The following is a 23,988-nucleotide window of genomic DNA, read 5'->3' as shown; positions in this document are numbered from 1 at the left end:
AAATTAAATTGTAAGTTATTCATAGTTTTGGTGTCCTAATGATGCAGTTCAGGCTCACAACTGATAAATAAAGGTATTGACTATTATCAATTGTTCTCTGGTAGCAAGATTCTAAATATGTCACTTGCAGTCTGACAAAATACTGATAGCCTTGTAAATCAACAAGGGTTTTATTGCTGTCCAAGACTAAATAGCTCAAATGATTCATTTGAGACCATTGGTGCAGAAACTGAATATTGCACATTGTGGATATAGTGATGATAAAAGTGACGTATTCGTAAGTACATATAGTGCCTAATCAAACATAAAAAGTATAGTATTTAGGGCTTGATTTTGAAAAATAACCTAATTTTTTTTGTGGCTGAAATTTTGTGGAGAAAAATAATTGTATCACTTAAGTATCATATCTACATTATTTGCAACCCAGTTAAGTGCTGAAAGTGTGCAAAATTGCATACACATTTACTTGCATGCTTTGAGACCAAGACTTTTTGGTTTTTAAAAAGACCTAAAATATATTACTTTAAGCTCCTTTTTAGTGAGCAGGTCATGGTTTTTTTACTTGGGATTTTTTAAGAGGAAAGGGCTTCAAAGGAAATCCTCAAAACATAGAGACGTAGGGCTGGAAGGGACCTTAGGAAGTATCAAGTCCAGCTGCCTGTGCTGAGGCAAGACCAAGTAATCCTAAACTATCCTTGACAGATGTTTGTCCAACCTGTTATTAAAAACCTGATGGGTATTCCACAGGTATTTCCTTGGAAGCCAGGTATGGGTATTTCCGTGGAAGCCTATTCCAGCACTTAACCACCCTTAGCCCTGGTCTACACTGGGGGGAGGGATTGATCTAAATTACGCAACTTCAGCTACGTGAATAACGTAGCTGAAGTCGACATACTTAGGTCGACTTACCGTGGTGTCTTCATCGCAGTGAGTTGACTGATGCCACTCCCCCGTCGACTCTGTTTGCGCCTCTTGAGGTGCTGGAGTACAAGAGTCAACGAGAGAGTGCTTGGGGATTGATTTATCACGTCTAGAGTAGACGCGATAAATCGATCCCCGCTGGGTCAATTGCTACCCGCCGATCCAGCAGGTAGTGAAGACATACCCTTATAATTAGAAAGTTTTTCCTAGTATCTAACCCTAATCTCCCTTGCTGAAGATCAAGCCCATTACTTCTTGTCCTGCCTTCAGTGGACTTGGAGAACAACTGATCAGCACTTTTTATAACAGACCTTAACATATTTGAAGACTGTTAGCGGGTCTCCCCTCAGTCTTCTTTTCTCAAGACTAAATATGCCAAGTTTTTTAACCTTTCCTCATAGGTCAGGCTTTCTAAACCTTTTATCATTTTTGTTGCTCTTCTCTGGGCTCTCTCCAACTTGTCCACATGTTTCCTAAATTGTGGTGCCCAGAACTGGACACAGTACTCCAGCTAAGGTTTCACCAGTGTTGAACACAGCAGGACAATTGCCTCCCGTGTCTTACAGACAACACTCCTGTTAAAATGCCCCAGACTGATCGGCCTTTTTGCAACTGCATCACAGTATTAACTCATTCAATTAATTATGATCCACTATACTCGCCAGATCCTTTTCAGCAGGACTACCACCGACCCACTTATTCCCCATTTTGTAGTTGTGCATTTGATTTTTTTCTAAGTGTAAATTACAACACTTATCTTTATTGAAATTCATCTTGTTGAATTCTTGTTCTCCAATTTGTCAAAGTCATTTTGAATTCTAATTCTGTCTTCCAAAGTGCTGGCAACCCCTCCCAGCTTGGTGTCATCTGCAGATTTTGTAAGCATAGTCTCTGCTCCATTATCCAAGTAATTAATGAAAATATTGAATAGTACCAGACCCAGGACTGACATCTGCAGAACCTCACTAGACAAATCCTCCCAGTTTGGCAGCAAATCATTGATAAGTATTCTGAATATGGTCTTTGAACCAGTTGTGCACCCCTCCACCCCCCAATAGTAATTTCATCTAGACTGCGTTTCCTTTAGTTTGTGTACGAGAGTGTCCTATGGGACTGTATCAATTTAGATATCATGTGTACTGCTTTCCCCCATCCACTAGACCAATAATTTTGTCAAAGAAGGAAATTACGTTGGTTTGGTATGACTTGTTTTAGAGAAATCCATGCTGGCTATTCCTTATTATTCTAGGTGCTTACATATTGCTTGTTGAATAACTGAGGAGTCGTAGGTGTGGTGTGAATATTCTGTGCTTGCATGAGGGCAGGGCCGGCTCTAGGCACCAGCAAAACAAGCTGGTGCTTGGGGCGGCACATTTTTAGGGGCGGCATTCTGGCGCGGGCCATGCCGCCCCTAAAAATGTGCCCCGGCCGCTCTAACTCACCTCCGCTGCTGCCGCTCGCGCACCGCTGCTCGCCCTCCCTCCCAGGCTCTCAAACCCAGGAGGGAGGGGGAGATCCCGAGCGGCCACAGCACGCGAAACAGCTGATTCGCGCGCCGCAGCCGCTCGGGATCTCCCCCTCCCTCCCAGGTTTGCGAGCCTGGGAGGGAGGGGGAGCAGCGGCACGCAAATCAGCTGTTTCGTGCACCGCAGCCACTTGGGTCTCCCCCTCCCTCCCAGGTTTGAGAGCCTTTGTGACAGAATGGCTTCTCAAGCTTTCCCTGATGTCTGTTACACGCTTTTTTGAATGAAAGGATAGGCTTTCAGATCATTGTTTCTTGTCATGATTTCTGAGAGCAATAAGCAAGTGGTCATAGCAGGAAATCTGTAGAGGTTAAATGAGTAGCAATATGCTTGTCTAGTACACAGTTACAAAGAGTGGGTAAGGAGCTCTTGCATTGTTGTGTGCTGAGAAATCCTAACTGCAAAGAGTTCAGTACATTCAGACAATTTAGGCACAACCAATGTCAACACATAAAGAAAAACTGCAGTGATTTAAGATTATAATCACATCAGTTGTGTGTAGTGAGTCTTTCTTCATAATTAGGGGTAACAAAAAAGAGTTAGTAATGCAATATGAAGATAACCTTTTAGATGTTTAACGTAGATTAATTCACACTGTATGTAGCTACCATTTAAATGCATGGAAAAGCAGGAGACTAAAAGTTGTTGCAAGGTATATTCTATTTTAATTTTTTCTTAATTTAACTGCAAGTCTTCAGTGTTGCTGAGGCTTCTGATTTTTATCATGAGTCTTGTGATATTTGGCATATGTCAAATTGGAAACTGATCTTTTGGGGGCTCAATATAAAATGTGTTCCAGTCTCCTCTTGATGGTGCTTGAGAAGTATTAGAAGATGTTTAAACAAAATGTGAACAGTAACTTCTTCCTGTTGCTGACGGCCATTCTGATATTGGGGAGGCCCCATTCTCAGTGTGAAAAGTGTACTTTTCAGTAAAATGGTTACTGCCTAAAGTAGCCTCACTTAAACTGCAAATTTTAATTATAAACTTTGGGGAAAGAATTTTAAATTCATCTATAAATTTAGAAGAGTTCTGTAACCCATGGACTGCCTGAATCCTACAATAAGCCCAACAGAATACCTCTTCTTTTTTTATTTTATTTAGCACTGACATTGCAAGAGCTTAGATCTCATCATTTGTAAGGCCCCCACCCTACCATGACTATTTGAATATTTTCCCTTTGTGTTGGACATTTTTCTTTCTGGGCATATTAACAATTTATAATTTAAACAGTTTTTTTTTTTTAAGGTCCAGAAAGTAGTGGTGTTTGTTTGACGTGTGCGGGGGGAGGGATAGCTCAGTGGTTTGAACATTGGCCTGCTAAACCCAGCGTTGTGAGTTCAATCCTTGAGGGGGCCATTTGGGGAACTGGGGCAAAAATCTGTCTGGGGATTGGTCCTGCTCTGAGCAGGGGGTTGGATTAGATGACCTCCTGAGGTCCCTTCCAACCCTGATATTCTGCGATTCTATGATTATGAAAATCTGTGTTTTCTCTTTCTCTCTCTCACAGCTGGACCATATAGTGGTTTAGGCGAAATCATCCATCGAGAGAGTGTTCCAATGCACACATTTGCCAAGTATCTCTTCACCTCTCTCCTACCTCATGATGCTGAATTGGCATACAAAACTGCACTGAGAGCCATGCGGTATGTATTCAGACCTCATCTAGAAAGACAAAAACAAAGATCCAAGTAAGAAAAAATTGCTGTAAACTGATTAACCCCAAAGAAGGAAGGCTTGATGATTGAAGGCAGGGAGTCAGACCTGTGTTCTAATATCAGCTCTTTTACACTTAGGATAAATTACTTCAATCTCTGTGCCTCAGTTTCTTCATCTGTAAAAGCAATTAATATGTGCAATAATTACTGCCTACCTCAGAGGTGTTGGGGTAAAATCAGTTATTTGTAAATTGCATTGAAATCCCCACTTTTGTGCAGTGTTGCAGACACAGAATCATCTTAAAAAGAAAAAAAAAAAAAGACCACAGTGACTGATACAATCATGCTCTCCCTCTTGTTGATCTGGATGCTATGTGAAAGGTAGTTGTGGGGGTCATGACTCTAACAGCTCAAAGTTACTTTACCATTGAAAGTGGCAGGTCTCAGGACCTTCTTCTGTCTAGTCTGTTCTGCAGGACAGTTTATTCCCCAAACCCTTTATTATTTTACAAATTCACTTGATGGAGTTGATTTTAAAGTACATTTTTTAAAATAATGGTCTCTGCTGCTGTGTAGTTCAGATCAGTTTTCTTTTTTTTTGTTTGCTTCATTACCAAGCAATCTTGTACAGATCTAGATAGAAGATAGGAATGAGATTGGAATTCAATTGGATGTCAAGCTGCTAAAAATATCTGAAGGACTGGTATCCAAGTTGCTCCCTCAGTATTTGGGAGAAAGGGCATGCTTAAGGAAGTTCTCAGTTTGCATTGGCTTTACTTCTCAGGGCAGCAGTGAGTATGAATGGCTAAATTCATATTCTCCATTCTGAGTACAGTGAAGGAACTGGCCCCATCTGGATTGCCATGGATCCAATACTACCTAGAAGTTCAAGGAACTGGCTACTAGAAATGAAACCTGTGAAGAAATTTAAGCACTGGTTCTTACAAGTAGAATCTATGAGGATACAATTCTCAGGTCATAAAAATACAACTATAGAGGTTATGCTCCTGGTCTCTGGATCCAAGATAGTGAGAATTGGTTGCATGATGTTGAAGGCCACAAAATCTAAAGGAGTAATAATGAGTCATTCCAGCAACCTGCACAATTGGTCAAATATTTTGGGACATGGTTTAGAGAGATTTGACACAATAAATAATTGCTTGCTGAACCTAGTTTCAGAGCACACAAGAAGAGAGGATACTCTTGATTTAGTCCCAAGAAATACATATGAGTTGGTTCCAGAAGTAAAACAAAGCTGGAAGGCAAGCAAAAAAGTGTATTGGTGACCAGCTGCAATAATTTACTTTAGCCAAAAGGATGTTCTTTCTTTCCAAAAGGAAAACCAACTAGGCCGGGTAAGTCTAGGTTGGGGATTGGAATATCTCAGAAATTGCTGAACAAATTGCCAGACACAAACAGATTCATTCTTAATTGTCACTTAATTTCATTCTTAGTTTGTAAGCTCTTCAGGGCAGGGACTGTCTCTTCTTGTGTGTACAATGCCTAGTACAATAGGGCCATGACTCTAATTGGGGGCCTCTGGACGTTATTACAACGCAAACACTTTAATAGTAATCAGAAGTTTGAAGTCTGCAAAAGAACCACTAGGAATGTAATTGATCATAAGTCTTTTGTCTAGGTAAAATACTCTGGTACTTAACTACTTTAAAAAAAAAAAAAAAGATTCTGGGGGGCAATATGATGGGATCCCAGTGTGCCCATCCTTTTTTAGCTTCACACAGACCGTTCCACAACCTTCCCTTTAGTAAATACCTTGGTCTAGCTTTTTTTACAGTGTTTCACCCCACCACCTTTTAAACATACTAGTGCAGTTACAGTATTTACATCCCCCCGCTTTCTACCCCTCCTCCAACTGGTGGAGGAAGGTGTCTCCTCCCAGAGAACTCCCTTTCGTCAGGCCTTGCGAGCTATTTTTAATTTTCTTTTCCCTCTCTCTCCTGCTTCTCCCCCCTTGAACCTTCTTCCTGTGCTCTTTTATCCATGGGTTAATTCGGTCATTTATTATCCAGCCCCAGTCTAGTCTGGTAATCGGGAACTCCTCTCCTTAATCAGGCCCTCCCTGGGGCCTGATTGGTTAAACGATGACCAGAGTGCTGGTTCAGTCGCTGATTCCCAGTACTCTGTCAGAGGCGGTAGTGGTCTTTAATTTCCAGAGAACCTTACCAGGCTGTACCATGTTAACCGGTTAGTGCAATTAAAGACAGACCCATAACATTAAATGAGCTCAGTTAAGAAGGAACAAGCCAGCAGAAGTTTGCAAAAGAAAATCACTTCTTGTATTTGATTTCCTTGCAGCTGTCTGATAAATAGAAAAAAGAACATATTCATATTGATGTATTTAGACTATCAGAAAGTGTTTGACAAAGTCCCTCACAAAATGTTAGTGAAGCTTTCCTCAAAAGATGAAAAGTGAAACTTCTGCCATAGATTAGAAACTGGTTAAGAGAGAGAAAACGGACTATGATTAATTGGTCAGTTTTTAACATTAAATGAAGATAATAGTGGGATGCCCAAGGATTCATACTAGGACGGTGCTTACCATATTTAACAACGATCTGGAGAAAGGGGGCAAACTGTGAAATGGCAAGAATTGCAGATGACACAAATTTAGGTTAGAGAACCCAGGAATGTAGATAAACTCAATGACTGCTTAACTCTGACAGATGAAACTCAGTGTATGAGAGTAACAATTTGAATTATTTATACCTAGTTCTGAGTTCTAAACTAAGGCCTGGTCTACCTTAGAGTTAGGTTGACGTAAACTGCCTTACATCAGTGTAATTGTCAGTGTACACACCACATCCTTGCTCCCAGTGATGTAAGTGCCTTGCTACACTAACATCATAACTCCACCTCCACAAGAGGCGTAGGCTTATGTGGGTGTAGTTAGGGTGATCGTGTCTGTGGAGACCCTGCATTACTTACATCGGCTGTTGGCTGTCATTCTTGTCAATTTCACGGCTCCATGACAAGAATGCCCAGTGCCAGTGGTTGGCTCCAGCTAGAGCCCAGCTGCCCCCCACCCTGACTCCCCTCTCTCAGCTGGGCCGCTGCCCATGCTCCCTACTGGGAACCCTGCTGCCCCCAGACTCTCCGCTTCCAGCCTGGCTGCTGCCTGGGCTTCCCACCTCCGGCTCCCCACTCAGGGAGGTGAGAAGCCTGGCCAGCTGTCCCCTGCTCCTGGTGGGGAGCTGCACGGAGCTAAGAGCCCTGGCTTTCAGTCCCCACACTGCCTCTCTTCAGTCAACTGAAGTGCTCCTGGTGGGGACGTGCACCTTTGACAGAAGGAGGGTAGCATTGAATTCAGCCACCATAGTAATTACTGTTTATAGAGTAGACATGCCCTAAGTATTTGCTGGAGAGGGGAATATGGATGCCGTTGTGCACCAATCAGTGAAATCTAACAATGTGCAATAATAGTTAGAAAACTAAACAAGCTGCTAGGCTATAGTAAGAAAGGGATCGAGTTTAATACTGAAAATATTACGTCGTTATTATGTGAATCAGTGGTGAGTCCTTAGTTTGCATACTGTGTTCAGTTCTGTTCAGAGCATTTAAAAATACTTGTGAGCACTGCAGTGTTTGTGTGTGTATGTGTATGTGTTGCATGTGCGTGTGCGCATTTGAGAGTGCACTCCTGAGTGCTTGACTCTGCAACTCCAGTAATAGCCTAGGATTTAAGGTACAGGAGACTTTCTGATGCCCCAAGAGAAAGTTTAGGAGACTAGACCAGTTGGGTTGCAAATCTGCTTCTGTTGCTGCTCTGTCACTTTGTACAGTGAACTATCAAGCAGTGATTGCCAGGGATCGCTTTTATGCCTGTGGTTAAGTTGTTCCCTTCACGGACTCCCTGCCTGATGAGAAAAGCAAAGAACTAAAGCCCATCATGGAGGGCCAGAATATATTTCAACACAAGCGTTGTACAATGTATTCAACACTTCAGTAAGATCAATGTCAACAGCTGTAACACATCATCTTTCTGAGAAAGGACCTTGGACTTTCCCCAGAAGCCCAAGTCATGGTTGAAGACTTGATTTTTTGGAGATATTGACCTTTTCAGATGGAAAAACAGATACAATACTAGAGAGATTCAGGAAGACCAAGTTGACAGTCAGATCCTTGGGATCCAGCCACCCTTCAGCATGAGACATCCTTTAAGTCTGAGAGGTAATTCCTACCTGTTCAACCACCACCTCAGTATGAACAATACTAAAAGGGTCTTCTTATTCAGTTACACGTGGATAAACAGGAACTGTCAGCATGGCAGAGCCTGTTCTCATTAACTCCTCTGGCTCCACCGGCAGAGGCTTTTGGAAGAGTTCTGCCCTCCACCCTTAATTATCTTTCCCTTTTGATGTCTGGCTTTATTAGTAGTACAGTAGAACCCCAGAGTTATGAATTGACCAGTCAACCACACAACTCATTTGGAACCGGAAGTATGCAATCGGACAGGAGTAGAGACGAAAAAAAAAAGCAAATATAGGACAGTATTGTGTTAAATGTAAAGTACATTAAAAAAGGGAAAGCAACATTTTTTTTCTTCATAGTAAAGTTTCAAAGCTGTATTAAGTCAACATTCAGTTGTAAACTTTCGAAAGAACAGCCATAACATTTTGTACAGAGTTATGAACGACCTCCATTCCCAAGGTGTTTGTAACTCTGAGGTTCTACTGTAGTAGTATTGTTACAGTGTGGTCTAGAGATGTGTGTTGCAGATAATGGAGGCTATGTGATCCAGTCACACCCTGTTCTGTCTCCGACTGCATTCCTCATCACTTTTCAGGAATTCCTTTAATGAGAACATTCCAAGACATGATTTTTTTTTTTCTCTAATCTTCCTAGAAGCTAAGGAAGCACCTCAGTGATATGAGGGAAAATATTTCTAACTCCTGATACAAACCCAAAGAGAGAAGATTATTTTATATTAACTTGAGAAAAACAAATATACTTAGCTGAAGAGTTAAGTTTTATATAATGATTACATGGCTATGGCTATGACTCCTTCCGTAAAGCAGAAGGATTAGTTGATTAACAGCCTATGGCCTATTCCATTAGATTTCAGATGACATTCATGACAGGGATGAAAATATTTCTTAACCTTGAAATCTTTAAAGCTGCTACATAGAATTCAAGTCACACCTTCATGCAACGCTGTTTTCAATTTAGGAGAGCAGCGTTATTCAGGAGAGTTGTGCTTCATTATTCACAAAAGCTGGTATTTTCAATGGAGTCTTAAGTACTTAGCCCTGTCTCTAGATGGTGTGACTACTAGTCAGTCCCCAATGCACAAAAGTCTTCACAGCCAATTCTAGATAGAAAGTGTTACTTGCCTGTAACTGGAGTTCTCGGTATCCTGCCTCTGCATATTCACAATCACCCACACTCATTCTCTGTTTTCTGGAGTTCTCCTTTAATATACTGAATGGGCAGAAAGGAATGGAGGGGAGTTGGAGCCGATGTCCCTTCTATATACTTGGGTCTGCATGGGGACTGTATGTGCTACCCTCAACAGCCACTGCTCTCTAGATGGTTTCTCAGTTTGCAGCACCAAGCTACATATTGTGAGAATGTGGATCTGCAAAGGCAATCTACTTGGAGAACTCAAACTGCAGGTGAGTTAACCTTCTTTTAGCACACTTTCTTTATCAAAGGGCATTATGAACTTTGTTTGGACTTCATTGAGTTTTCTGTGCATAGTGAGGACAGAATTTGGGCCCAAATTAGGAATGGATTTTTTTTGTCTGGATTTTAGGAGGAGTCCGTTTTAGGTCATGTTTAATCAGAAGGCAGCTTCAGCTGAAATCTTGTTAAATAATTTGTTGCTTTTTAAAAATGAGATTTGAAAAAGTAAGGAATAATAAAATGCCTGACTGGATCTAATTGAGGCCTTCAGATCTGCTGCAGTTTTGACTGTTACTCTGATGTTTTATAATCCATCAAAAATAACATGAGAGCACACAGTTCACCTTTTTACATTGGGCTTGCAGAGGGCTCTGGAAGCTAGGTGGTGGTAGTGAAGTATAAAGTGATCACTACAAGATTTCACAAAAGCTGTGTGTTTCATGCTCTTTGTCTGGTTGCTGTCATTCATAACCTATTATTCAGTTCTACATCTTCTGCATGTAACAGTTGGAAGTACTCTTGTGTACCCAAATCATTTTTTCTCCTCTTTCCTCCCCCTTATTGACAAAATTTACTAACTGATTGATATATATATATATATATATATATATATCAGACATTTTCCATTCTCTAAGACTCTTTGCTTTTGTATGTTTTAGGAACCTGCAGAGAACGGAATGACATGCTTCTGTAAAACCTCAATGGTTTTACAAATAGATTCTATAGTCCTTAGTGAGTAAGCAAAATACCCTCCTACCTAAAGGAGAGACTTTTTTTTTTATTTAAGCCCAAAAGCTTGTGAATAGTATAGTAATACATTTCTTATTGAACCAATTTATTCATCACCTAATGTCTCAATGCAGTGGACTTTGAAGAGCCTTTCCTGACTGGAGAGATGCCAATTTCCTTCCTCTTCCCATTTAATTTTTGAAGGGAATAAATAAATAGTCAACCCAATACAAAAAATAGTAACAACCTTGTGCCCAAGTTTTTTGGAGTCATGAACCAGTACATTTTTTAGGATTATTGGAGGGAGTCTATGCCAGCTGAAGGGGAGATTGGACTGAGGTCCGCTGGGGGCTGGGGATCCAAGCATTTCTGATGTCTAGTGGGAGGGAGATTGTCACTTGATTTGCTGGTTGGAGGGAGGCATGTCACTTGTCCTGCTTCCCTGAATGTGACTAGAGTCCAGCTGTGTCTGCAAAGAGCACTCCCCGAATAGAGACAGGGCTTTCCAAATCAATGAGGTGTCTCACGTTTTTGTAGTGTTTGGAGAAGGTCAAGAAGCTGGCCAAAAGAGAGACCATGCATCAAGGCTCAACACAGCCACATCTGGGCCTCCATTGTTGCTCAAGTAGAGAGAAGAGAGGATGTGTTGTGGGAGGAAAGGGAATAGATGGGGAGCTAGAAGTGGGAGAACCATAAGGAAAGAGTTGGCCAGTCATCAAGACAATGGCATTGAAACTGGGACAAAATCCATTGTTACTATAATGGGTCAACAAGGCATAATGACTGCCTCCTTAAAGCAGGATGTCCCTTAACCCTTGTCAAGAGACTGATCTTTTTATGAGAGGTTTTGTTTCTTTACAGTCTTTCTGTGGTTATCGTTCAATATTTCATTAGCCTTTCACGTCTTACCCTGAATTATCATGACCTGGAATGCAGAAAAGAGGATAAGAATTTTCTTTCAGGATGACTAAAACCTCATCTTTTCTAATGGTGATTATCTGGCATACTGGATTTTAGTGAGGGAGGCATGGCTGGTGATCATTTCTGCTATAGCTACTCTCCTAACCCTTCCAGCCAGTATCCCTATATAGAGCATGGTGGTCACTTTTCTGCATGTAAATTCTCTTTTATTACTGAGATGGTTCTAGACTAAGGTAAACCCAAGGAAATTCTAGCCTCCGGATCAGGCATTGGTGCCAGAGAAGTAATTTCAAAAGAGAGAAATGACTACCAATCACTGCAAACTAGGGTCTTTCCTCTAGACATGCTATTGTATAAAATGTTAAGAGTTTCTAGCCCTCATGTGCCAAGAAGCGAAATGAAAAAAATTGTTGCATTATAGTTGAGTAAAATGTCCAATTTTCTTTTGGATTTTGACTCAGATGCTGAAGTCTGTTTGAGAATCCCTGTCATTCATTGCATACTTTGTTTTCTGGTAGGAAGCTCACGTACAAGTCATGTACAGTATATTGGAAAATATGCATCTCTTTGTGTCTGTGAATTTCTCCACTTTTATTTCTGAGAGCTGCGGTCCAAAGACTAAAGTAGAAGTGAAAGATTTCAGCCCTTTAGATTACTGAGAGAATAACAACGGTCCTCCGTAGTGAACAGCTTAATTCTGCTTCTAATTCTAAATTCTAATTTTCCTATTGATACTTAAGAAAGAACATGTGTCAAATATGGGTGACTAATGGTTAATTAGGGTTTTGGCAATCTGACTTTTAGCATCTAGTTGAAAGAATATGGTTTGCTACAGCTTTTACACCTGAATGGGCACACTTTGTACAAGCAGCCAAAGTGCTCTTGTGGCTTTGTGATTGCTCATAGGTAACCCTAGTTATAATGATGATGATTGAGTGAAAAGAGTGTATGTTCTTTCCTATTTTCAGGTTGCTAGTATTGGAATCTACAGCTCCATCAGGAGATATGTCCCGCCCACACCACATTGCATCAGTTGTTCCAAACCGCTATCCCCGTTGGTTCACGCTAAGTCACATTGAGTCCCAGCAGTGTGAGTTGGCATCAACTATGCTAACAGCAGCCAAAGGTAGCGTTATCAATAAAGCTGATATATATATTTTTAGTAGACATGCTATATTTCCAATATTGTATTTCATACACAGAGTGAAGTTAATTTAAAACTGCTGCTTAGGAGTCTGAATTTTGATCTGAAAAGCACTTGAGGAAGAAACAGCTAACTGAACAAATTTAAGTCTGTCACTTGGTTTTCTAGCACTGCTGCTAGACCAGTTGGATAGTGGCCAGACAGACCGGGTTCAGGTCTGAGACAAGTTTATTTGTTTTGCAGTGGCATAATGTGGATGGCAAGACCCAGCAGTGGACATTAGAATTCTTAAATTAAGACAACTTTGTAGAATTTACCCAACTAACATCAGCAGGCACTGGAGGGATATTTGATTTCATGTTTTCTGTTCACGTGCATTTAGTTAGCTCTTTCTAAGAGAACTTGTATAGCTGAAACTTGCTTATATTGCTGTAGTTCTGGCACATGTAGTTGTAACATCTGCACCATTAGTGAATGTTTTTAGGTAACCTAATTGTTTCTTTGTTTTGTGGTTTTGTTTTTACATTGCAGGTGATGTTCGGAGGCTGGAAACAGTGTTAGAATCCATCCAGAAAAATATTCACTCCTCATCACACATCTTCAAGCTTGCCCAGGATGCATTTAAAATAGCAACACTCATGGACAGTTTGCCAGACATCACTCTTTTGAAAGTTTCTTTGGAGTTAGGCCTTCAGGTATTCCCCAAATTAGCTATTGCTGCAGTAAGAGACTGAGAGTCCTTGGATCAAATTCAGCCCTGCAATGGTGGGTGCAGCTCCCATTGAAGCCATTGAGAATTGTACCCACTTATGCAAAGTCCAAACATGGCCCCTTCTCTTCACTGATTTGTATAGTACTTTGATAAATATAGGGCCAGCATATGGCACCAGCTTTGGCTCTCTTACACCATACAGGTGGTGATACAAGACTAGAACAACTGTCTGGGTGTCTCCCCCAATTCGGGGGTAGCACGAGACTAGTGTAAGCAGCCACTGTATAGGAGTGTATTCAGGATGAGAGGAGGAATGGCCAGAGAGCTAAGTTCTCCGGTTATTCTGGGCTGCAGAGAAACCAGTAGGCAGACTTGCATGTCTGTCTAAATTAGAGCAGCCAGCCCTTGTGGCTGCTCTAACATACATGTTGGGGCTGCTGTGGCACCTAGACCAGACCAACATTAAGAAGATGAAAAAGTGGCATAAAGCACAGAGAGGCAGTTGTACACTCGTGTAGTCTGAGTGAATGGGTCGTCTTTGTGTTATGCTGCAGTCAAAAAAAAAAATTCTTCAAGGAAATTGAATCTTCAGTTTGCAAGGGACTGCTTCTTTAAGAAGTTCTGTTTGGAAGCTATGTGCATACATTTCATTACTGGTGGGGAAAAAATATTTTCTTCAGGTGGCCTCTTTGCATTCCTGGTTTTGGGGACGCACAGATGGTGCAGTTTGGGCCTATGGAACCTTCTACTAGCAGAGTCCATTGGAGCAATTGTTGGAATGCAGAGCTATAAAAGGAGGAGAGGGGGAATGCTCCAAGAACCTTAGTTCCTTTGAATCACAGTAGTGGAGAGACTGGGATCCTTGGACCCGAATTTATTGGAACCCACCATTTTCAGTGCCATCACAACCTTTGTTTAGTTAACATTTAGTTCTTTCTGTTTATTTCATTTCTTTTTTTCTTATTTTGGATATTTTTATTAAGGACTTTGTGGCGTGGCACAGGTCTTTGGTTCCAATATGTCAGGACTCAAAGAAATTAAAAAAGAAACCTAGGTTCAAGTGATGCACCTCTTACCTGTCAGCTTTCTGCTTTTGGACACAGATGTGCTTTGTCTGGCCCTCTAGAGGAGTGGGGAAGTTGTTCATCGTCTCATCACTGTATATGCAACATCTCCATCCTCAGGGCCTGAAAGGAGCATCAGAATTTCCTGGAAGCTATGCTGTTGCAGTAAGCATTAGTGACTAAACCCTCAAATTGCAAACACAATGATGCAAGGGCTGGAAAACTAGCTTCTGCTCTAGTCCCCAAAGTGGTTTAAAGAGCCCGACAAAGACCCAGCACTGGCGTCTGCCTCCCTGACTGGTGCCAAACCAAAGGGGCCAGTCTATGGCAATATTGCAAAGATCACATCCAGCAAAGCAATAAACAGTTGGCCTTACAGGTGTCCGCCTCTGCTGCAAGAGCCGGTCCTCAAGGGCCTGCCTCTGAGAATCCGGGACTTCCAATTTGTCACACTGAGGTGCAAGAGCATGTCCATAGTGTTGTGGTCTCGAAGTCAGAGTCACAGCAAAGGGTGGTATTGAAAGCTAAGTCTATATGGGATCATCCTGCCCCAGATCCATTGTTATTGTTTCTGTGCTTGGAGCCTGATAAGGCACCTGATATTTCCTGTGATCAGAAGAGGGCCTTCGTGCAGCACTGTATACATTATCCTCTGTACTTGAAGATAAAAATAAAAAGCATATGCAGTGAGGCAGGTTCATCCTTCTCCAGGAAAGAAAAAGAGAAATCTTGCAAGGCTGAATCAGTTTCCTTAGCTATGCAAACCTCCCGAGAGATGCAGGATCCTCCCCTTGGACTTCTACTGGTGCCCCAGGGAAACATCTCACCCCCTTTCAGTTTTTAACTTAACCAAACCATTGTCACCCTTGGAAACTTCCTCGGATTCAGAATCTGGCCACATCCAGCCAGAGAGCTTTATTTGCCGTTCCCCTCACAAGGAATGGATCAAGAAATCTAGAGAGCATTATTGAGAGACTGTTCCAACCTTTCAGATTGTGTGAGTTCACTCTCCTGCACCCAGGAATTATAATAGGAAATTGTAAACTTGGTACTGGCAGAACTGGGAAGGTACCACCATGGGCAGTGTGGCCATATTCTCCTTCTAGTAGGCATTGCCGTGAATTTAAAAAGGCTAAAGGAAGCTGGCAAAAAGGGAGCCATTTTCCAAAAGAGTTAGAGTGAAATGCCCTGCACTGGAACCATCCTGCCTGGATATGTAGCTCTTGCTAGTGTCAAGGGAACAGTCTCCTTTACTTGTCCTGGACACACTCCCTGAAGAACTAGAGGTCTGTTGAACCTCTGAAAGTAGATATGGATGTCCAATCCTGCTCCTCACCAGAGGATTTGTTCCACTTCCATTAACTCAGAGGGAATGGTGACTACATTAAACATCCCTTTGGTAACTTTAAACAAAACTACATGCACAGTTGATGACACAATTGTTTACCCTCTAGGAGCAAGATTACCCTGCCAATTCTAGATGGTTTATTATAGGCTGGCAAAAAATATCTAGTTAAACCTAACATCTGGACCAGCAGTTTCTAAGAAAGCAGACAAGTTACCTCTGCTGATTCCTGAGGGCTTTGAGTTCTTCCAGACCCATACAGCTATTATTCATTGGATGGCAGCTACCATTACCAAAGAGCTAAAAGATCAAGTCCACTCTACCCCTTTTGAATTGAAAGGATAAGAAGGTAAACCCTAGGTAGAAAGAATTTCTCCTCTGCCACACTGAGAATTAGAATGGTGAACTGCCAGGTGGTGATGTCCAGATACCAGTGTTACCCAGGGGAAAAAATAGTGCACTTTGCACAGTCTGTACCAGATCAAAGGAAAAGTGTCCCAAATCCCTTATTACCAAAGGTTGGTCAATTGCTAAGCATACCTTGTATCTAAAGCTGTAGTATCCACGATTACATTGAGGCACCACTCGTGATTACATTTGTCTGAACTATTCTTGGAACAAGAGTCAAGGTAGAAGACTTCGCTCTTCTTCCCCATCCCTCTTCAGGGATTCTTATCAGAAGAACTTGCTAAGATCAGAAGTTCATTCACTGCTAGAGTTGGTGGGTGCAATAGAGAAAGTTCCTAAAGAGTTTCCACAGATGGCATTTTATTCCAGGTACTTCTCATCCTAAATAACGATGGTGATCTTCAACCCATTCTAGACCTTCAGAAGCTCAACTCTTTCTTTCATCAGAAAGTTCAAATTCCATATCCGTATCCTAGCTTCTGTCATCCCCTCCTTCTCTTTCCAAGATTGGTTTGTGGCTCTTGATTTACAGGATGCTTATTTTCACATCTTAAGCAGATATTTGCACTGAAAATACCTGAGGTTTGGTGTGGGAAGAAATCATTATCAATGCAAGGTTCTTCCATTTGGTCTGTCTGCATCATCTTGAGTATTCACAAAGTGCCTTTCAGCAGTGACAGCATGCTTGAGATGTCAAGGTATCCATATGTATCCTTATTTGGATGATTGGCTTACTAAGGCATCCTCATAGCAGGAATGAGCAAAAGCTCTATCATAAACATGTACCTTATTCCAAACACTGGGTTCAGGAAAAACTGGTAGAAATCACACAGAGTTATGACTGAGCAAGAGGGGAAGGTGGCCTTGGAGCATTTCTAGATACTCAGAGCTTTCCATCTAAAAGAAAGCTACTTAAAAATCCTTATGGCAATAGAAATACTACCTGGAACACAGTAATGATCTCCCTGGAACTGATGTGTGTTATGGCTTCAGCAATGTATGTAACTCTATATGCACATCTAAAAAAGAGACCTCAACAGTACTAGTTAGTTGAATGCTATATGACAAATACTGATGGAATGCTTTGTAAAATTGACACTACCCAGGGATGTGTTCCTACCTCATATGGTGTAGTCATAAGAGCTGTATTCAACCCCCTGGCTTCCTCAGCCATAGTCAACACTTCCGATCTGAGCTGGGGAGCTCATTGCAAGAATTCAACAATTCAGTCACTAAAATGCTGACGTGAAGGCTTTTTCACCCAGAAATTCCAGAGTTGAGGGATATGTTGGGCTCTCAAGTCCTTTTTTCTTGCATCTATCTGGCAGAGTGGTTAAATATCAGATATACTATAGTGATGTTTTACATGAACAACAATGGAACACATTCCAGCCAGCTGTGCAAGGATGCTGTATGTAGGTCTGTAGGACTGCTGCATAGTGCACTGAAACTCTTCACCTTGAAGGCAAGGACAATTATAAGTTCAATGGGGCAGGAACAGTCTTTGTTCTGTACTGTGTCTAGCACACTGGGGTTTTGGACCATGCCTAGGGCTCTTAGGTGCTACAGTAATACAAATCATTAATAATATAATTGCAGGTCAGCTGAGTGGAGACTTACATGACCAGCACAAGCTTTCACTGAAGAACTCCATAGCAAAGACATCTCCAAGTTGGGATATCTGGAAATTAGACCTACTTGCAACTTCACATGTCAGAAGTTTTGCTCCAAATCTGAATGAGACATGGTGGGTGAGGTAATACCTTTATTGGACTGACTCAAAAGCTTGTCCCTTCCACCAACAGAAACTGGTCCAATAAAGGTATTACCTCACCCAACTTGTCTTGATCAGATGTATATATTTCTCATGGGGGAAGGGAATGCTGAATGTTGTTTTCTCAGTGATATTCTCATTATGTAATATGGAGGACTCTTTGTTGTGGTCATCTAGATTTCTACGGGATCTGCAGAGTTAGCTGCAGCAACCTTTCTGTACAATTTCAGGTATTGAAAATTATAAACATGTTACTTGCTTCTACTAGAACAATCCTTCACAAAATGAGTTACAATTTTTACTGGAACAATCACATTTAAATATAAAAACGAGAGAGAAAGAAACAGCCTATTTGCAAGTGGATTTGAAATATGAAGGTACTGCTTTTAAAAACCAGATAAGGCACCTTTACTAGAATTTTGATCATGTTCGTGTTGAGCTTCTTTAAATTGAGGTTTCATTCTGATAGATGAGTCAAATCATTATTGATTCTGAAAACAGAAACAACCACTGGAGACTTGGCAGAATTAAGCAGCAGAGCAGATCACAATAAGCAATAATACTAGTATGTATCACAGCAGTCAAGTGAAAGGCAATACTAAGGGTCTAAGGAAAAAAGTTCATGGCTAGCCTACTCAAAATAGGCATATATATCATCATCCATTTTAAACACCACTTTTTCTACTTGAAAAGTCTTATTTATAATGAAGCATTTGATTATTTTTGAGGGAAAATAAAATCTTTTATCTGACCTTAAAAGAGCTGCAGTTTTATTGTGTGATGTAGAATGTAGTTCTGAAAATAATCTGTCCTTCAAATAGAACTGGTCAGCATTTTTCAAATCTTTGAAATTTGAACAAAAAGATTACCATTTTGGGTAGGATTTTTTTGCAATTTTTCAATCAGTGCTATATCTAAATAACACAGATTCTTAATTGTTTGTGTGCTGTCTCAGCTTTGTAGCAGAATTCATTTGTCTTAAGTGTCTATCAAATGCTTGTTTGTTTTTAAATAGGTGATGCGGATGACATTGTCAACATTGAATTGGAGGCGGCGGGAGATGGTGAGGTGGTTGGTAACCTGTGCAACAGAAGTAGGTAAGTTCTGCAGATATTGTCCAAGGAAGTCATGCCTTCATTAGCCTGTCTTAAATGGTTTGATGGTTTCATTTTGTTTGGCTGTGTATAGGCACTAAAAATGTCAATCACTTTCTATTGGTGCGCGGAAATTACTTTCTGATTAGAAGTCTTTAATTAGAGCAATAACAAGCAATTTTCTTGAGCACATAAGATAACAGACACAGCCCAAGTAAAATCAGGACTGAATAGTTTGGTATACTTTGTCTTTCAGGATGTAGAATGAAGCAATTAGTCTATTCCCACGTGTATCACTTTTTGTGGACTTGTGGTCACTGTACACATGTTAAGAAGTAGTGTACTCCGCAAGTAGCTTCATTGATTTCAGCATAGAGTAAGGTACCACTCAACATGAGTATGGATGACAGACTTTAACCTTGTAATTGGAGTCTAAGGGAGAGGTGCTCTGGTAGTTAGGGTGCTAGTTTGGAACTTAGGCGACCCAGGTTCTATTCTCTGCTTTGCCACAGACTTCTTGCGTGTGGTTTGGTGAGTCACAGACTCTGTGTGCCTCAGTTCCCCACTTGTAGAATGAGCATGATAATATTTCCCAACCTTACAGGAGTGTTAAGGATAAAAAAAAACAGAAGTGCTCAGATTTTGCAGTAATGAAGGCACTATAACTATGACCTGTACAGCAATTTTAATTGTCGTTAGTATTTCTCTATTAAAGCACACTTACGATCTTTGTACATGCTCCTACTTTTCATGGATTTGAGTCAGATTCTGTCTAGTAGATAGCTGAGACCACTTTGTGTTTCAGAACTTCATGAACCCACTTTTCCTGTTCAGGATTACTTTGTCCTTTCCCTTATACTTATCTGAGAAATTAATACTGTTGGTAGCCTGGAAAATATAGTTTGCCTTTCTGTGCAATGGTGCAGTGTTTTATTGCTTTTATAGCTTGACTAAGTATCTCTAGATACTAGAGCATATCTTTTATTTTGTTCAGTTGCCTGTGTACAAATAAAAAGCCTTTATTCATACCATATTACATTAGCTCACACATGCTGGTAGAAATGGTCAATAAAGAACCTATAACATAATGCAATACTTAATTGAGTTTGTAAAGCAGGGACTCTGTCTATTTAAATGAAGATCTGGCATTCTCTGGTTACATTGTATCTCTTGCACACAAATAAAGGGTGCACAAGAAATGCCAAGTGCAACAGAGGCAATGAGGACCTCTGGTTGTGGTTTAGGTGAGCTCACAGGCATGCGTAAATAGGGTCTAGCCATAATAAGGCACTCTACTTGCCTATAGTCTTCCATTTATGGAGCCCACCAGTCATTGTTCTCTCCCACAAGAGCAGTAAAATGGTACTAAAGAACACTGCACACAAGCAGAAAAACCAGTAGCATGTATTGCTAAGAATATTTCCCTCTGAAGGAACATATCAGTTGGTATAAAATAGTTCTGGAAAGCGTGTTTATAATTGAATACTCTAGTACAGTGGATCTCAAACATATCTGATTGCCCCTCTCCCCCTGTTCTTTGTTTCTGTAGTCATTTATCTCCCCATCCTCCCCACCCCCACGCCATCCCCCAGTACATATACCACCACCCAGCTCTGAAGGCAGAGCAGAGAGCAGCAGCTGCTGACTAGGTGCCCAGCTCCGAAGGCAGCACCTCCACCAGCAGCATCGCAGAAATAAGGGTGGGAATGTGAAAAGTGATACTTGTCAATATCACTTTTCACAGCAGATTTAGCGCCGCATTGCCACCTGTACTGCGCGGCTGCAGGCACCCTGGGGCTGACAGCCAAAGCCCTGCTGCTTCCTGGTGAGGGATTGGGCGTCAAAGAGAGCCCAAGCCCAGGTGGCGGAGCTCCATCTGTCCCCTTTTTCCCTCCTCTTGGGTGTCCATGGCCTTTCTGCAGGAGCCCCAGCCACCTGGGGCTGAGGGCCAGAGCTCTTCACAAAAAACAAAACCACGCAGCTTGTGCCTCCCTTGACATATTCCCATGCCTCCCTTGTGACGCCCACCCTATAGTTTTAGTGCCAAATACAAACACATGAGCAGTTTTGAGATAACTTAAAGCGTTTTGCCCTGCCATGAGGGGACTATTGACAGAGAGAAAAAGGAGGTTAAATGGGTCTAAAAATATTAGATTTTGAGGATTGATTTGAGCTACTCGGTCAGATATTGAGATTTTCGAGTTCTGTAACTGGCCCCACATGTAGGAGCCAGGACTTGTTATCCAAAATGCATTATCTTAAATAACAAGAAAAACAAGATGTCTTTCCAGGAAGTTAAAACTTTATCATGTGACTTTTTCAAGTTCTCTAACAGCTTCAGTGACTCTACAAGAGAGAATGCAGAGTAGTCTTATTTTAATGTGCATTTCCCATCATGTTATCTCCATTGAGTTTGGTTGCCTAAATAGCAGGTGGTTGGATGTACTGATAATCTACTAGGCTTAGTTTGAAAAGAGGGGGGAAAAAAAATCACGGTGAAAACCTCTTTCTGGCTGAATCCTAGTGATTGTCAATTGTTGATGATCCTGTCTCTCTCTCTCAGGTGTTTATGCACTGGATAGCATCATGCAGAACTGGTTTACACTTTTCACTCCAACCGAGGCCACTAGTATTGTTGCTACAACAGTGATGTCCAACAGCACCATTGTCCGTCTGCATCTGGACTGCCATCAGCAGGAGAAACTGGCCAGCAGTGCTAGGACGCTTGCTCTACAGTGTGCCATGAAGGATCCTCAAAACTGTGCCCTCTCTGCACTGACCTTATGTGAAAAGGATCACATAGCTTTTGAGACCGCTTACCAAATTGTTCTAGATGCTGCTACGAAAGGCATGAGCTATACGCAGCTTTTTACTATAGCACGCTATATGGAACATCGTGGTTACCCTATGCGGGCCTACAAGCTGGCCACTTTGGCCATGAACCATCTCAACCTGAGTTACAATCAGGACACACACCCTGCCATTAATGACGTTTTGTGGGCATGTGCGCTCAGCCACTCCCTTGGGAAAAATGAGCTTGCAGCTATAATACCTCTGGTGGTCAAAAGTGTCAAATGTGCAACAGTACTGTCAGACATTTTGCGTAGGTGTACTTTGACCACTCCTGGGATGGTGGGACTTCATGGAAGGAGGAACTCTGGTAAGCTCATGTCACTGGACAAAGCCCCTTTAAGGCAACTCCTGGATGCCACGATTGGAGCCTACATTAATACAACACATTCACGACTCACACACATCAGCCCTCGACACTATAGTGAGTTTATAGAGTTCCTTAGTAAGGCCCGAGAGACTTTCTTAATGGCTCATGATGGACACATTCAGTTTACACAGTTTATCGACAACCTAAAACAAATCTACAAAGGCAAAAAGAAACTGATGATGTTGGTTCGTGAACGGTTTGGTTGACAAAAATGTGTGAGGGCGGGGGGGGGAGGGGAAGGGAGGGAAGGGGTGGTTTGTTTTTACTTGAGCCTGCCTTTGTATCCTTTTTAACTTAAAGAAACAGAGCCACACCGGTATTATATGTGTATAGTTATATTGAGTTTGCAAACTAAATTGTCATGTTGTGAAAGTTTGTGTGTTTATTTTTTTTTCCTTTCTTTTTTTTTTTTTTTCTATTTTGTATGAGAGAGAGGTTAAAAAAAGGTTTGGTTTACACTGAGTATATGTTGTCAAGTGGCAAAAGCCCACATTGCTCTCCTGTTCTTTCTGTATACGTTCACAGCCTCAAAAACAAAAATATATATTGCAATGGCTTTAAAAACCAAACCAAACACCTCCATCCTGTGATAAGTACCTCGAATGGATCCAGCTTTACTCCTTTGTAACTCATCCTTACATTTCAGCATAGTTAAACAAACCAACAAATGAAATACTAATAGTTAAAAGGCTGACCACGTGGCTTTGCAGTGCTGTTCATCCAGAAGCATGGCACACAATGCTTGTGCATGTGGAAACTTAGCGACTGTCAACATACATTCTCAGGGATTTATCAAAAAAAAATAAAAAAAAGAATGAGAGCATTTATTGTACTGTATATATATTATAGTATATGTCTGAATATTGAAAAAATATAACATTAACTAATTTATAAAAAAAAATTCTATGTAATGCAAAATACTTGAAGCTGCAGTAGCTTGGTTTTAAACAAAAAAAAAAAAAAAAAAAAAACCCTATCAGAAGGACTAAAGTGCGCCTTGCTTCAGGGTTGGCTCAGGTGGTGAACTATATGCTGGGCATCTATGCAGAGCCACCTTTTGAATTGCATGGTTGGACTGATACCTATTGGGGGAAGTTTTATTTACAACCTGTGTATACATATATATGTATATGTATATACACACACACACACACACACATGCTTGTAACAGGCACTATAGTAAAGAGGGACAACAAAACACACAGCCAGAGCAGCAAGCCTTAGCATTAAGAATACAGTATGCCAGAAGTGGGGTTTGTGCCTCCTAGCCTAAGAGACTTAAAGAAATATCCTTTTTGACACAAAACACAAAATGTTTTCCAAAATGATTGACATGATCCATTACGCCTTTGCAGTGAGCTAATAATAAGCTAACCTTTGTGCACAAATAACATATATATATATAATATTTTATATATATATATATATGCTGCATAGGTATTTTGACTTTGTGCAGGACAGAAAGTTGTGTAGGTATGACTGTTCTACTTTTCAGTTTATTTTTTAATATATTTTATTTTCTCTAGAATTACTCAAACAAAAGCAGCCTTCTATCTTGCCTTGTCTTAATGCTTTAAAATAACCAAACTGGAGATCTAACTACCAAACTGTTCATTATATTATTAAATACCAATTTTGGTTACAGTATAGTGTCTTTACTTTAGCTGATGGTTCTGTATCCTTGTGCTTTTTAAAGCAGTTTTTATGTTTTGGTGCAAAAGTTGTCCAGTGTCTCTTGTTCCCTTCATTAGAGAACATGCTAGAGGTATGTCTGTAGGTATTTTTGGTTAGAGAAACTATTTCATGCTCTCCATTTTATTTATTATAATAGG

At 40.9% G+C, this 23,988-nt stretch overlaps 1 protein-coding gene across 1 annotated transcript in view; it reads left to right on the top strand.

Annotated features, from left to right (window-relative positions):
• ZSWIM6 (zinc finger SWIM-type containing 6) overlaps positions 1–22,375 on the top strand; it is a 164,007-nt gene extending 141,632 nt beyond the window's left edge. The window contains exons 10-14 of the mRNA XM_054032552.1: positions 3,955–4,090; positions 12,364–12,521; positions 13,071–13,234; positions 18,858–18,939; positions 21,500–22,375. Coding sequence (XP_053888527.1) covers positions 3,955–4,090; positions 12,364–12,521; positions 13,071–13,234; positions 18,858–18,939; positions 21,500–22,362 — 1,403 coding nt within the window. The 3' untranslated portion in view covers positions 22,363–22,375. The remainder of the gene's footprint in view (positions 1–3,954; positions 4,091–12,363; positions 12,522–13,070; positions 13,235–18,857; positions 18,940–21,499) is intronic.
• The last annotated feature ends 1,613 nt before the right edge of the window (positions 22,376–23,988 follow it).

Source organism: Malaclemys terrapin, chromosome 6 (assembly GCF_027887155.1).
Source record: "Malaclemys terrapin pileata isolate rMalTer1 chromosome 6, rMalTer1.hap1, whole genome shotgun sequence".
In the NCBI taxonomy this organism is placed as follows: Eukaryota; Metazoa; Chordata; order Testudines; family Emydidae; genus Malaclemys; species Malaclemys terrapin.
Note: the sequence above shows the minus strand (reverse complement) of the source record. Positions and strands in the feature narration are given on the sequence as shown.